This window comes from Cottoperca gobio, chromosome 21, assembly GCF_900634415.1.
Source record: "Cottoperca gobio chromosome 21, fCotGob3.1, whole genome shotgun sequence".
Lineage (NCBI taxonomy): Eukaryota > Metazoa > Chordata > Actinopteri > Perciformes > Bovichtidae > Cottoperca > Cottoperca gobio.
In genome coordinates this window covers 9,667,479-9,684,381 of record NC_041375.1, presented here as the reverse complement: position 1 = coordinate 9,684,381, position 16,903 = coordinate 9,667,479, and the positions used below count along the sequence as shown (strand labels likewise).

Below are 16,903 nucleotides of genomic sequence, written 5' to 3'. Positions count from 1 at the left end.
TGTCATGCTGTTGTCACAGAGAATTTGAAGACTTTCAGTCCAAACAAAATACACATTACAATACATGAAGCATCGGACACTGTTGTTTTGCACCGTACAAAGAGGCATTGGAGCTAATGTAATCATCTGTGATTCTCAGTTACCCAACATGCCTTAACTTTGCTGGTGTATGGAGTCTTTGTAGAATTCATTAAGCAGTTGTGTCCTGCAGAGCAGATGGCAAGGGCCGTTCCCTAGATGATGTCACCAATTCAATTAATCTCTACATCTTTTTTCTTCATTAAGGGTATTTGCTTTGCAGCTGGTCAGCTGGCGGCTCAACCCATGTCTCCTCCTGTCTTCTTTGATTGATCATTATATTGATGGTCCTGGTCCGACTGTATGCAATCAAAATCACTACTTACCTCCTTCCCCTTCCTGTCATCTATTATCTTTTCCCTTTCATTTATTTGTCCCTTAAACTCATGTCTTTTATTTGATCCTTCCTGTGACATTTTATGTAAATGGTCAGCTCATAACGGAGGAAATAGTGCTAAGAGGCTATTGTAAAGAGGCCCCATTTTAGAACCTTTCTTTTCACAGGGAAATTATCATGTCTCACCGCGTTACTACAGATGGATTTCTTGAAATACGGAAATTTAGATGAATAACTAACATCATTTTTACCAAGCAGTAATTAGGACAATTGGATGTTTACTGCACCTACAAGCAACTTCGTGAAGAGGTTTAGAATTAAACCTAATAGTCCACAAGGTCAGTCGCTTCCGTGAAGAAAAAAGATTGTAATTCTAGTGTGCTTTAGCTAAATGCATGTTGTAAAAGACAGAAGACTGTATAATCCCTCCCCCAGCCAGTTTGAATATTGTCATCACCCCAAGCACCTAAAATCCTTATTAAATATTCTGCCATATCATTTGTCCTCTATCTAATAATCCGGCCGCTTGCTGGGTGGGTGGCTGTGGGGCTAGAGCCCAATGACCCCCTCCCCAAGGTAATCAGCATGGACAGGAGTGACTTGGTGTGTGCTGATCTTTCTTCCATGGTTAAGATGATTATAAATATGTCAATTGTTAATTCCAGAGCAATAATGGTCTGAGCAGCCTTTGTCACCCTGGGGTGAAGGTGAGGACCCAAATGCACTACTCTGGACAACACAAGTGCAGAGTAAATGGACACAGGAGGAGCACATTAACAATCAGAAGGGGAGGGTAAAGACACAGACAGGAAGTACCACTAGACATATAACAAGGGGGAGTGAACACTTCAACATAAAACAGAACACCAAAGAACAAGCACGTCGTTACAGCCTTGCATCAAATCATAATTATTGTTATATGCCACATGAACACCTTACAGGGATTCATGGTTAATTTTTGATTTGCTAATAGAAATAACCAGGGTTTATACCACCATGAAAAACAAGAAAGGTCTTGGAAGAATATGAAATCCTAAAAGGTTAATACCATGGGAAATACTGTTTAATTATATCAGTTTTAAACATGTGTAATCTTGCATGATTTTTTAAAATCATGCAATGTTAGAACAGACATCACTCGGGCACGGTCATGTAGGCTACAGTAGTACCTTCCTCAGAACATGATGCACACAACTGTTCTGGCTCCACAGTGGTGGCCTGAGCCACTGAAGTCAGGCAAGCTGCACAGCTTTCTCCACAGGCGTGAAAAAGCTTTGCCCTGAAGCGTTGAGACGGACACTTGTTTGTTGACCAGGCTGTTGCTGTGTTGGAAACAACTATCATTTCTTTTAATAAAACTATATTTCCTGTCATTCAATTGTGGAATCGAAGGTATACTATATACTAGTGTGGGGTGATTGATTTTTAATGCAGTGAGCTGTGTTTCACAGTTAAAATGAATCTTGAATGCACATTATTCACGTTTTGGGCAGCTTATAAAATGTCAATTTGATATGTGATTAAATATTTACAATCATTTATTACATATACTTTTCATTCAAAGTCGCAGAATGTTCGGTTATGAAAATCCATGGACCAAAGTGTGTATGAACTCTGAATAATAATTAATATTTTATACTATTTAAAGTTTTGAAAAGAGAGAAGTAAGCATGTGTGAAATGGTGGAGCAGTTTAGCCTGTAGTGCATGTGTCCACAAGATCCTGTGTAATGCAACCGGACACAGAAAAAGTTCAGGTTTCTACTTCTGGCAGTTGTTCTGAAGGGCTCCTTGTATAACTATTTATAATGGCTTACAGAGAGCTTACAGGGAGAGTGCAAAAGTTATATGACAAGAGAGAAGTCGGAGAGCTCCTAAAAGGGCAGGAGGCGCGAATGTAGGCGAGAATATCTATACGTAAGGCACTGCATGTGGAGGAAAATAGATTTTCGCTTTCCTGCCGAGTGCTAGATTCAACCTTGATTAAGAATGAGTCAGACCATGTCTCCCGCAAATGAGTCATACGACTTCTATAGAAAAGGGCAGTTATTACTATGAACACTGGCTTTGGTAGTCTACCTAGTGACGTGTACGGTACTGTTCAAATTGAAAGTTGCAGAATGCTAACGTCATTGCTCAGTAGACGACAACATAGCTGAAATGCTTTAATCACTTGTCTGTTATCCAATGATTGTTTCATTGAATAACTGCCTCAGAGCCAATGTTTGTTTGTTTGTTTGATTGGTTTGTGTTTTGCCCAATAATTATTTTTTTAAAGACACATCATAGATCTTTGCAAAAAAAATGCCTCCATTTTACATTTTGTTTGTATTTAATAAGTAAACTTTTTTTTTTAAGTTGACTGCGTCATATTGCCCCAAAACAAGTACTGTTTATATAACTACAACCTATATTTAATTACCCAATCCTAATCATTGGCAGCTTGAAACGCACCTGGCTTGTCTGAAAGTAGAATGGTGCACAATATTCAGAGAGGTGAACTGCAACAGCTGTAGGTCAATGTGATTCATAGTTTTACCAAACTGCATCGAAACACTCCTCTGCTTAAACAAACTGAAGCATTGAGCCCTTTGTGACTGTTCTTATTCTAACACTCAGTCTCTTTCCTCTTTGTTTCTTGTTCTCCAGGATCACGTTTTGCCACCTTCCCTTTCAGAGTAAATGGCTGTACGTGGGGACAGAGCGCGGAAACACACACATCGTCAACATCGAGTCCTTCGTTCTGTCTGGATACGTCATCATGTGGAACAAGGCCATAGAACTGTAAGTTGTTCATGCTCCAAATGCTGGAGTTGACAGAAACAATGTTAACAGTTACTCATGACGGTGATGATTTGTAATGTGATCATGATAAATGATAACGCTGGCCAGGTGGTGTGAATGGCCGTAGGTCAGGCAGTCAATTGGTAGATAAATATCCACTGGCAACTTACGTGCGTACTTGCTTTACTTGGTCTTGTGTGTCGTCTTAAGACATTGTTTGTAATGGGAGAGGCAAGGTGAGGAAAAAGTATGTGAGATAAACTTAGGTTTTGCCCAACATTGCCCCCCACCAACTGAATTTGTCTTATAAGCAGTTTCAGATGTCTCAAGAGCAAAGATCTCGTTGAAAGCTTAAGTCTGGGACAGTGCCTAGGGGTTGGCAGACCGGGGTGGTGGTTCCCCTATTTAAAAAGGGGGACCAGAGAGTGTGTGCCAACTACAGGGGTATCACACTTCTCAGCCTCCCTGGTAAAGTCTACTCCAAGGTACTGGAAAGGAGGGTTCGGCCGGTAGTCGAACCTCTGATTGAAGAGGAACAATGCGGATTCCGTCCTGGTCGTGGAACAACGGACCAACTCTTCACTCTCGCAAGGATCCTGGAGGGGGCCTGGGAGTACGCCCATCCGGTCTACATGTGTTTTGTGGATCTGGAGAAGGCGTATGACCGGGTCCCCCGGGTGATACTGTGGGAGGTGCTGCGGGAGTATGGGGTGAGGGGGTCACTTTTGAGGGCCATCCAATCCCTGTACGCCCAAAGCGAGAGTTGTGTCCGGATACTCGGCAGTAAGTCGGACTCGTTTCCCGTGAATGTTGGCCTCCACCAGGGCTGCGCTTTATCACCAATCCTGTTCATGATTTTCATGGATAGGATATCGAGGCGTAGTCGTGGAGGAGAGGGGTTGCAGTTCGGTGACCTGAGGATCTCATCGCTGCTCTTTGCAGATGATGTGGTCCTTATGGCCTCATCGGTCTGTGACCTTTAACAGTCACTGGATCGGTTCGCAGCCGAGTGTGAAGAGGTTGGGATGAGGATCAGCACCTCCAAATCTGAGGCCATGGCTCTCAGCAGGAAACCGGTGGATTGCCTACTCCGGGTAGGGAATGAGCCATTACCCCAAGTGAAGGAGTTCAAGTACCTCGGGGTCTTGTTCGCGAGTGAGGGGACAATGGAGCGAGAGATTGGCCGGAGAATCGGAGCAGCGGGGGCGGTATTACAGTCACTTTACCGCACCGTTGTGACGAAAAGAGAGCTGAGCCAGAAGGCAAAGCTCTCAATCTACCGGTCGATCTTCGTTCCTACCCTCACCTATGGTCATGAAGGCTGGGTCATGACCGAAAGAACGAGATCACGGGTACAAGCGGCCGAAATGGGTTTTCTCAGACGGGTGGCTGGCGTCTCCCTTAGAGATAGGGTGAGAAGCTCAGCCATCCGTGAGAGACTCGGAGTAGAGCCGCTGCTCCTTTACGTTGAAAGGAGCCAGTTGAGGTGGTTCGGGCATCTAGTAAGGATGCCACCTGGGCGCCTCCCTAGGGAGGTGTTCCAGGCACGTCCAGCTGGGAGGAGACCCCGGGGAAGACCCAGGACTCATTTCACGGTTCAAATCTTAAATGTCAACTAACAGTTGAGAAATGTTTCGTCACACACACTGGAGGTTTGTAAATACTGCTCTACCCTGCTGTCGCTTTGATGTTGGATCGACAGGTTCATGAATTAAGAACACAAATTAATCAATCAATCAATGTTCCTATGGCTTTGAGAAAAAACATATTTTGAAGAACTTGCAGAAGACTGAAAGAGCTGTTATGATTCATGCATTGCATCAACAGCCTTTATCTTCCCATTGTGGTAATGTTCCCCGTTAATTAACAATGTTATGTAACTCCTCACGTTTAGACGCCATATTACTGGTCAACAGAAGCCTTTATTAATTTATTGACATTCACTCTGGTCTGTTGCAAGTGTTGACTGTGCCGCTGACTTATGCTGCAGATTGACAACTTCATGTACCTTGAAGACAAATGGTGCTCAGTCGCATTGTATGCCACGTTTGTTTCTCTTGGTTTTACCCACCTACGCTTCATTCTTCAGGTGTTACCCTGACAAGTCCCCTGCTGCAGTGTCAGTCACAAGTCACTCTCATACCAGGCATCGTGTTGCCTTGTGACAGCCCAAACTATAGTGAGCAGTCATAACACTGATGTGTATGTGTGGGAGGGCCGTCTGCCAATCATTGCTAAAGTTTCGGAAGCTGAGACAGTTGATGGGATTTTAAGAGGATTTTAGTTTGTTGATTTCTCACCACAGGTTCAACAGAGAGGAGTTTCCTTTTCCCTCCTATGCTCACAACATATCAGAACTTTCCTCAGTTCTTCTAGTTTAAGTAAGTGTTAGTTCTACAACAGTAATTACTTGATGAACACATAATTTTACTGCATATGATTAAAAATATAGTAAAATGGTTTCCCACAGTGGTGCCTCCTGTTCCCCTTGTGTCATAAAATACAATTTTTACATTTATGAGATATAATAAATATATAAATAAATAGATCCCAAGATGAGCTGCGTAACAATCTGTCTGATTCAAGTGACAATGATTGATCAATCACGTCGTACATTACTTCACTGGTAATTAAAAGATTATGGACAGTGTCCAGAATCACTGTTTACTAAACAACATTCTATTTAAGTATATATTTATACTGACTTACTATATATATTAGTGGGACACTTTCACACTATATGGCACCTTCAGAAACCCTCACTTCACACTGGAACACAAAAGTAGTTTCTATTTTAACACAGGCAGAGAATAAAGTTTTCTTTCCTTTTTGTCCTTCCTCCTCCACTAACCAATGTCCTGGTGTATGCACATTGTTGCTTGTTCAGTTCCTGTCTGCCTTCTCTCTGCAAGTCCTTATTAACAGCTAGTTATATATCATTAGCTTTGTAGCTACAAAGAGAACCAGCGTACCTATTTTTGTGACTATCGACAAAAGGCAGTGGACAGCAATATCATCAGATGAGGTATATTCTTCTTTATCTTTCCTTCTAATATGTTCAGACGGATGTTTGTTCCTCCACTTTACAATTGTAAACAGTTGTGTCCAGTAAGAGACACGACTGAGCAGTCTTTTTTACAATACTAGACTTTGCTTCAAATTAAATCCAGGCGTAGTTTGTATCTTTGACTCCTGAAGATATTCAGTACATTTCAATATTTTGTAGACAAGGAACCCCCCCCACCCAAAAAAAATAACTAATGTGAAGAGTGTAAATCCACCTTTGACATGAACTTGAAAGACTTTATTTGGTGCGTTCAATTTAGTCCAATTTACTGATATTTCAGAAGTTTTCTTTATAAATAGTATTTTCTTTTTAATATATTTATAGTAATCTTTATTGTCATCTGACCTATAAAGGCACAATTGACTAATTTACTGATCAAGTATTAGTAGAGTTGTCTTCACACAAGCACACACATGCACAAAAGTGACAGGCAGACATGCAATGAGAAAAGGACATACCTTTTTGGATTCTGCATAATCACATCAGAAAATGATGGCATGCACACAATAGCAAATGTAAGAATATGGGAGTAATTATGCTGTTACACGTATACACACCACCATCTCAACAATAGGTGTCTCTACGTTCCATATTTATATATAATATATTCTCTATTTTCTAACCGTCAGCACTCTGTACCTTTTCTGAAGTGCAGTTCATAGGAAGTTGAACCAGCGACTGGGGAGTTTCATAGTTTGGCTGCGAAGGTTCTCCACTAAACATGAATAGGGATGAGGGGGGATTTACTGTTTTTCCTGCGGTGGAACGTTATGAGAGCAAGGCAGAACTCATCCACTCTTCCCACTGTGTACAAACATCCGAGTGTGAGTCACACAGTATTTGGTGTGTGTTTACACTTGTGTGTGTGTAGTTGTGTTCTCGGAGTGTTTGTTTGCGTGACAGATATTCACAGATGCATTCATTTAATATAAACCAAAGTAGGCTCCCTTGAAAAAAATCGGTTATAGCAACAATTCAACTGGGGCCAGTGTGCCAAAACAGGAGGGCCTGGCTCTCATTGAAATTCAAATAGGCTTGTAACATATTTAATGCACAATTTCATATTCAGGAAATTCATTCCAGAATGAGACGCAAGGTGAAGTGGGAAAACACCGCAGCTCGGTACACACTCACACACACGCTTCAGTTTATAGATCCCTCTGATGAGCAGGATTTTACTTAAGCCTGGCATCATGTCAACCGTAATCAACATTGGCAACTTGGGCTATTTCTATTATTAAGTCTGTAACATAAGCAATGAGCTTGCAATTGTTATTGCTCTCTATAGGTAAGTGCATTAGCAGATGTCATATTCGCTCCTTGTTTTTTTCATGTATAGGTACAGCTTTGCCTCTAAGTGTGTTCTGGGTACATTCAAGGTCCAGGCAGGAATAATAACCATGTTAGAGCTGAGGTAGCAATTAGTCTGCTTCCATCAGGGAGAGAAAAGAGTGATGGAAAATAAAGATGCAGGGAAATAGTGACATAAAATGTCAACCCTCTGATGCAAGTCTCCTCTGTTTCACACAATGTAGCAGTGTTATTTACTACCCACTTTTATACTTAATGGATACTCGAGCCAGTTTATTTGAGTTCACTGATCTGGACTTTATGAAACATTTCTCAAGCCAGTTGCACATTAGTTAAGACAAAGCTGAAATACACAATCTTATTAAATCTTCTCTATCTGTCTATTCAGGAAATATTTATTGTAACCCGACGTGCTGCCAAACCTCAAAATAAATGTTATGATTTATTGAGTCTGCGGAGCAGGGAATGACATTGTCTTAATAAAATGATATATTATATTACAGATTAGGTCTGGAAAAGGATGGAAATGAAGGAGGAGAACCACATGTTCAGTTCTATAGTGATTAACTGTTGGCTGTTGTTTCAAAGGAAAACATGAACACTAAGTCATCTTTCAGACTTACACACGGAATAAAACATAAAACAGAGGCTAGCATTAGAGGAAAATGCTCAAAAGAATACAGAGGAAGCTTGTTAAGGGGTTGATATGGACCGAATAGATGTTGAGGAATCTTACTGAGCCGAGGAAGATGCCTTCTACATGTTTCAAAACGTGCGCTGCCCAAATATCACATACGTTTAAAGCTTTGTGACGATACCTTGGTTTATTGTCAATAAATCATATAGCTCCCTTGTTATTACTGCAGATATGTTACTCCTACCACTCCTTAGTTGTTCTACTCCCTGCCTAAAAAAAAGGGGAAATGACGGTGAAGATATTGAAGGAATATACCCGACAGTAAGTTAACAGATTCTTAGCGCAACACTTGCAGACTCCCAGTGCTCTCTCCACAGAACCAGGAAACTCTATTGGAAAGTGGTCTCCCTACAGACATATACAGTATGAAGCTTCAGGTCACAGTAACAAGGCCATGCACCTCTCACTTCTAAAGGGAACGCTAACTTTAATGACAACAAAGCAGCTTTTTACTCTGTGACATTGGATAAGGACTATTTTCACATTCAATACCTAGAAAGGTACTTGGTGCTGGTGCACGTGTCCTGGAAGATTTCAATGTCCCAGAAAAGTGGGAGAAATTCATTTAATTTGTTGTTCTTTTTACCAACAATTGTTATGTTTTATTCCCCAGCCGTTACAGACTGTAGGAAACAAAGGACAAAGCACAAACCGCAGTTTTATTCACAATATTATAAGTGAATACATTCACACGCTATACTTTTTGTATGTGTGTTTGGTCATTGCACTGATATTTCATTTGAAATTTCAGTTCACCTCTATGATAGTTTTTACATTGTAGACGTCACAGAGTAATAAATGTGCTTCTTTGTGAGTTTAAATAATATTGCACTCACTATACCAGTCAAAAATGTCTTGTCCTTCATGTCCCTGCAGCTGACTTGTTATTTCCTGCCTCGCCTCCCTCCTTTTCATCTGTCGTGTTTACCCTTTCTAACGTTGATGGGTTGCCAAGGCTCCGCTGGTCCGGCTGGAGCTCAACGTGTCTTTGCATTTGTATTTGTGTGTCAACAGCCTGGGTAGTGAATGTCTGGAAGACTTCAATACAAATCAAAAAACATTCCTGGGTTCTCTTTCCCTGTCATTGAACGAGCATGATCTCACTCAGTCACAACAGGCACGGTTGCTTAACAATTGGTGTTTTTAGCCACTGTTCTTGAGATGATCTGGTGACATCTTTGCTTAACAAGCACAGGGACAATAGTACCTTTAAATAAAAGCTTTTACACTGGCTAAGTTGCTCATCTGTTGAACAATACCATTACACATGTGAAGAGACACAGAATAATATAATTAAGCGTGCTGCTTTAAAACCACAACACGTCACCAGCACAACATTTTCATTTTGCATGAAACATCCCAATCACCACCAGAAACAACTTGGAGACTAAACACCACAGAGACAGAGATCAGATCAAAGTTAATCATTGGCATACTAACTGGATCTACAGTATTGGCTTTTTGAAATGTTTCTGATCATAAGACCAGTTTGTAAAAGTATAAAAATTAAAAGAAGAAATCCTAGTAGCACAAATACGTTTTGTATTCTCAGGAAGTCAACTATTAAGAGATGACATGTATTAAAGTAATATACACCTTTTTATAAGAGTATTATCATACCGGATTAGAGGTCTTGAAAAGCGCTATATAAATTCAATTTATTATTATTATTATCCAATTATTATAATAAAATGTATAATGTATTGTCAATTACTATTCTCTTTAGCAGAACCAGTCCCTATCTTTAAGAGTTATGTTCAGCAATATATCCTCACAGCATCGCAGAATATCTTGCTGTACGCAGCTTTGCAAACACTGTTCATCTGTGAATGAACTCATTCCCTTTGTGAGCATTTCAAAGACTGGCCTTGTGAGCTGAACGCCAAACTTTATCAGGAGTCACTAAGTCAGCCAGCAGCTGTCCTTGGCTCAAGTATTTTCTTCAACCAAAAGAAATGGTCTTCCACATACAATAGCAAAGCTTCACCATTAGTCACAGCCCTCTCTATCCCAAACTCAATAACTGCCGTGAACCTTTCCTCCTTAATAACTTGCTTTTATACTAATAAACCCAAAACAAAGTCAGTGTCATCCATGGCACAGTATGTCTGCATGTGTGTGTGTGTGTGTGTGTGTGTGTGTGTGTGTGTGTGTGTGTGTGTGTGTGTGTGTGTGGTGTGGAACTGTTGCTGTACAATAAAAGGTCTGGGGTCAAAAGAGCATATGCATGTTATATGAGAAATTGTATTTCTGCTTAGTGTATTATGTGTTGTGGATGGCTGGTGTAGCTCGATTAGCTCTTGGCATTCACCCATTGTGGCACTTAAGTGATTGGACAGGTTCTGTGTGTTGCGGATGGTTTGATGATACCTTGGCTTATAAAGCTGTATTGAGAGATTGCTGTGGTTTTTATCGCCTTCCAGCAGCAGGCATAACTAAACGAGCCCATCTGAACGTGTCAGTCACACTTAACCTCAGCTTCCCAGATCAGCTCACATTCAAAATATCATGATTGTGACTGCTACAGTGAAGTACGCTGGTGACGCTGGTGACCTTGTTAGACTTTCAGATGCAGTAGACAATGGCAAGGAAATTCATTTTACAGCTGCAGATTCTGGTTGGGAGAACATATTATCACTAAACCACGACATCCCCTTCCTTTCTCTGAGTGTAATGTGTCATTATCCCAATATTGACAGATAATGTGGCTCTCTGAGTTCAGCAAAATACTCATCTCCTGTGTTGATTTTATTAATTAAAAATAAAATCCAGCAACATGCTATGTTTATCTCTTGGTCAGGATAATATAGCAGCAAAAGCTAGAACAGGTTTTGAATGTGACACGGTGGTAATATTTACGTCTTAAGTGAGAGCGAGGATTAGCATTGACTTTGCATAATTTGAAACAGCAGGTGCTTCTTCTTGCTGGGTTTCAAGAGTGCAGGGTGGAGCTCTTTGTGCAGCTCTCCATGATCTCCACGTGTGGCCCTAGGTTTTCTAATGCGCCACATGGATATTTCAAACAAATTAATATTATACTGTACTGTATCGGTACTGTTATGATTTATGAAAATACACGAGTAGAAATGTTGCCTTTTAGTGTAACAATAATGAATTATCGATGGGTCATGATTTAAAAAGAAATGATGTTGCAGGCACGTTCAGTTTGACATTTCCGTCTGCGTGCGTGCGTGCGTGCGTGCGTGCGTGCGTGCGTGTGTGCGTGTGTGCGTGAGTGCGTGTGTGTGTGTGTTTCGTTTTTCCACAATTTGGTCAAAATAACATCTTAATTCCCTGAGTTCGATGTGAAGAAGTGCTATAAGTACTGTAAGGTCTGGTTGTGGCTCCCTGCTGGGAAGCACTATGATTACAGTTAATGGGAAACTGTTCTTCTATATAGTGCCTATACATGTCACACTTCTTAGCATCGTCTTATATGGATAGACAGACTTTATTGTCCCCAAAGGGAAATTTGTTATCACAGAATGACTCCAGAACATACATACATTACAGAATGCATAGTGTTATTGTAATTAGTATACACGTATGACCTGAACAGCTCACTGTGACTTGTCTAATAACGTCAAACCCTCTTCTTCCATGTACTCTAAGATCCTCTTCCAGTATTGTCTCGCTGCATTACTGCTGCTGTCTTTTTCACCTCTCTCTTGTTTTTCCCTCTCGTCACAGATCAACTAAAACTCATCCAGGACCTGTGGTTCATTTGAGTGACAGCCCAAAGGATGAAGGCAAGGTGAGTAGGCAGACCAGCAACACCTCCTGGTTCTCATCACACACTGATGTCAGCACAGACAACAGGGGCTCTCTCCTTTCCCGCTCTCTCTGCCTCTCGTTAAATCTCTGCCTTTTTTTCCCCTGCGTCACGTATCTTTCCTGCAACCTCCCCTCTGCCTTTCCTGTATATTCATTATTTCTTCTTTCGTCCATTATTTCTCTAATTAGTCAGTTCACACTATCTCAGCCTGGCTTTCTTTCTGGCTAAAGGAAAGAAAACCATTATCTCTAGACTACTTCTCCTATTGTTGCTGTTTTTTACATATACACACGGCGATGTGGGGGTCCTGCAGGTAATATCCTTTTAGGAGAGTTGACATTTTCAGTGTCAAGCCTCTCCTGCAATGAAATTGGTTGTAAAAGTAGTAGGTGGAGGTAGCTGTAAAAGAGAGGTCATTGAGGACCATATTGATTTTCCCAATGGATTTTGCTGCTTCTGTGACATAAACACGGGTGTACAGCCGCTGTCAGCCGCTGTCACACGCTGCCATCACTTTCTGCAAGAAAAGACGGAAGTGCTGCAGGTGGCATCAAAAGAAATAATGTTACCACTAAAAAGGTTTGAAGTTCACCTTGCAGAAAGAGGGGTTGGATCTATTTATATTTCTTAAAGTATTTCTGCATTTTGTTTTAATTTGAATTTAGGATAAGTAAATAGCCTACAGTACCAGCTTCCTAATTAAGGTCTGGCAGAAGGGAATAGAAATTGATGCTAAGAACATACATTTGAATCATCCATGCTCCACAATAAACTGTACCCGAGTTATGATAACCATAACGTGACGCATGAATTAGCTTGTATCTATTACAGCTATGCATCTAAGTGTCAGTGCACTAAAAGAGCAGGTCAATGGCAGTTTTCCGTTTAAATAAGAAGACATTGCAGATGTATTCTTTGCATTTTAAAGTAGATCTGAATCCATATACAACGTACCTTTGAGGATATATAGAACGCATGTATGTGCATTCGTTTGTTAACAGAACATCCCTGGTGTTAACGTGACTGTTGGTGTTACTAATGTAAAGTTTAGGTTTGCAAAATTCATTTTCTACCTCACTTGCCTTCTACTTCCCATCCTACGACTTGTCAAACAGTTTCTCCTCTCAGCAGGAGATCTGTTTTCTCCACTCTCCTAAAGGCTGTGCTCCTCTAACATCACTCCCCATCTCCTCTGATCTGTTATCAGATTGTGTCAACTTTGCTCTATTTAGGCATTAACATATGATATGAAGACAAGAAATTGAAGTGTGTGTGTGTGTGTGTGTGTGTGTGTGTGTGTGTGTGTGTGTGTGTGTGTGTGTGTGTGTGTGTGTGTGTGTGTGTTTATTGTAAGTGCATGTGGGAGCTGCATGTCTTTTTTCATCTACAGTGTATTATAGTATAGTGTCTCATTAATGAGGGTGAGAAGGCATGTGTGTGTGTTTATGAAAGTGTTTCGCATACTCTATTTACTTGTAAGCATGTGTACTGTATGACTTCAATAACTCTATGTGTGTTTAAATATAAAAATAAAATATAAATGACAGCATACCAGAAACATTGAATGTGGATCGGCGATCTGATAAGTGCTCACAAAGACGAGTGATGTCAGTCACCAGTCATTGCTCCTCTTTGAAAGTAGTTAGGTTTGCAAGATTAGACATTCTGGCATCAATATAGCAGGAAGTAGTTTTATGAATTTACATCCTTGTAATACTAGCCCCCCAAGTCTTACCTCTAAAACTCCTGAAATCTCCTGCACATGTTCTGTAAATCACAGGCAGACAGCAGACCCATGCAGGTGATGACATCTCTATGTTCAGTGGTACAATTGCATTCTAAACCATTCTAAACCATAAACCATACCTCCCAATCCACTAATCACACAACTCACAAGCAGGCTAACTGTGAAACATTGTCTGAATAAGAGCACTAAAAGACTTAAAAGAGGAAGAAGGAGGAGGAGGAAAAGTATTATTTGGCGTGCCACAGGCCACACTGCTCGCCAACATGACAGCAAAGTGTGCAATTATGTCAATCACATTGATACGGGTGTGGGCTGTGCTCATGATCTGATTTTAGGCTATTAAAAATATATTTTTATCTCTTCCTTATTTTCCATCCCTTGTTACTCCCCTCCACAGCTGCTTATAGGGTTTGAGAGCGGTATGGTCGCACAATGGGACCTTCGGGGCAAGAAGGCCGACTTCAGAATCTGCTACGATGAGGTGAGCTCCACTGTGCACTTCTGCATCAAGAACAACTGAAGCGAAAAGGCTGTCAGGTTTCTAATCCATGTCACTCTTACATCAAAGACATTTTCAGTGGCTTTTGGTGTGTCTTGGTTTATGATATTCGTGACGTTTATGTTCAATTTTAGCTATCTCTGTGGGGATCCCTTGTTATTGCAGCAGGAAGTTGGAAAGTAAAATTGAGAGGAGTGAGAAGATAAAAGGAAATTACAACAAAAATAAGCCATCTTTGCAGAGAGGGGGGTAACATGATAAACATGAGTGAAAATATACAAACCTCTTATGACACCAATGTCCTGTGGAGATATACAAAGAGCTGTTTCATGTCTTTCTTTGCTATTTCCAGGAAACTATGAAAGTGAGATGTTTTAGACTTTGTGTCTTGGGGGCCTGTAATTTAAATAACTTGCCTGATTGAAACGTGCCCATTGCTCGGCCTTCGGTGTTGCTGCTTGCAGCTTCCTCGAGAACTGCTCCTTCAAACAACTTCACACTCGACACTGCACTTCCTTGGGTCCTCAGCAATACACTCGCCATGTGTAAAGTCCATCAGAAGAAAATCAAATGACAGACAAACAGGAACTTTTTCCATTTTAATGTCAATCAAGATTCCCACAATTAAATGTACATGATCAACTGAAATAGTTTAAAGTGTATGCTCCGCTCATTATAAACCTTCCTGAATGTTGCAGCTGCAGTCCAGAGTAGAAGAGTAATCTACAACAGAGAGCCTTATTTTAAGTTTTATTTTGATTCAAAGACTTTTTACATTAGCAGGAATGTAGCACAGAGTGGAAGTGAAAGCAGTGCTCTGTTTATTTAAATGTGAAAGTGCAAGACAAATAGTTGTATCTCAACAAAATGGAGGATACATTTCATCTTTGAACGACATCAATCTTTCTTACTTTCAATACAACGTGTCTTAGTCATCAAGGGCTTTATTCCTATGCTCGTTTGCCTGCCAACCAATTACTGCTTTTTGAACACGAAGCAGTAATTGGAGGATTCAGGCGTGCACATACCAGACCAAGCTGCCTCAAACCGCTCACACAGGTGCAGACTACGTCTCTTTGCCATTTCTCCCACATTGGCAGTGGAGCGTAACGAACTGTAAGATAGTTTCTTGGCGTCTTAAGATGTGCCGCTTGTGTGTTCTCACTATTAGGTGGCCATTTGACAAGGTTTGCACTAGTTACAATGTAAAGAGTTGGTAATAGTGTAGAAATAGGAGATATTTTCAATTAAACATTAACTGCTGATCAGCTATATCATTATAAAAATCATGTGTAACATGCACTGCTGAATCACAAAAGTAATTACAGTGATTATAAAACTCTTTCATACATTGATGTTTTTTAGCGTGCTAAGAAGGTCAGCAGTACAATGCATTGCCTGTTCTTCCCATTATCAGCAATACAAGTCTTCTTAATTAGAGTGCACTGTGCAAACTAGAATAACCATATTTTAATGGAATGGCCTCAAATTAGTCAAAATGACCATTTATACATTTATTACAGGAGGTCACGTTTTATCCAAGGTCCCTTTGAGAATTCCAATTGCACTCACAGACACAGACAGACTCCAAACTCTCAACCACACACGTCACTGTTATTTAATTATCTTTCTTTTTTTTAACCCCTGTGGCCTCAAACCAATTTGCCCCATAGACATTCTCACCTCGTGGCACTTCCATTCACTGCCATATCTCATCTCCTGTAAAGAGTTGCGTCCTGCTTACATTCATTAATGTGGTTTAATGTGCATCACCTCCAGCAAAGCATGGCATCATGTCTCACACCTCTTCAGCCGAGTACCTATACAACTACAGCAGTTATATCCCACAGACAAAAGGATGGAAGTACTGAATTATAGCTACTCTTACTGGTGTAATTGGAAACCTTTATATGTGCTCTTGTTGTTGAATCAAAATGTACATGTGGCTGTATGGTTTTACTTTATTTAGCTTTTCTAATATGCAACCTTTTCTATTCTTTAAAAGCACTGCATCGAGTTCACAAATATACAATATGTGAAGGAAACTAACTGTATGTAGCATATTATTTAAATATTTTTTTATGGAAGCTTCAAGCTATGATCTTTTTGGACATATGTGAATGTTACATATACTTTAATGAACACAATTAATAGCCAGTATTACTGTAGCTGAATAGAACACAGTTCCAACAGAAATGTTTGATGACCTGAGGTTCTAATAATAGAGTGTGTCATGTTGTACAGATTGTACTGTAAAGTCCTTGAGGCAAATATGTGATATCGTGCTAAATAAATACAAACGATTCAACTTGAACTCTAACCTAGTTTGGAAACGAGCGTGTTAAACATTAAACCTCTTTCTTTCTTTTCCAAAAAAAACATACGATTTAGGATGAATACCACTGCCATGCGAGCCACCTATTAAAGCTTGCGAGCCACGCAATGAGTAACACTGCTATAGAGCATGGTTATGCCAAATATCTTCTGAGGTTGAGTTTTGACATTAGAGTCAGGATGCCAGTGGCAGCTAAACGAGTGAATGTCCTCACAGCATTCCCTCTTTGAAAAACTGTGAAGAATGTTTCAAAGGAGCTCTCCTAAAGAACACA

General features: G+C 40.4%; 1 protein-coding gene across 9 annotated transcripts in view; it reads left to right on the top strand.

The window, feature by feature from the left end:
- The window catches only part of stxbp5l (syntaxin binding protein 5L), a 130,738-nt gene that overhangs the window by 67,463 nt on the left and 46,372 nt on the right, over window positions 1–16,903 (top strand). For all 9 annotated transcript variants that reach the window (XM_029458617.1, XM_029458614.1, XM_029458612.1 and 6 more), the window contains exons 5-7: window positions 3,064–3,198; window positions 11,964–12,027; window positions 14,193–14,276. In XM_029458617.1, the coding sequence (XP_029314477.1) occupies window positions 3,064–3,198; window positions 11,964–12,027; window positions 14,193–14,276 (283 nt within the window). The remainder of the gene's footprint in view (window positions 1–3,063; window positions 3,199–11,963; window positions 12,028–14,192; window positions 14,277–16,903) is intronic.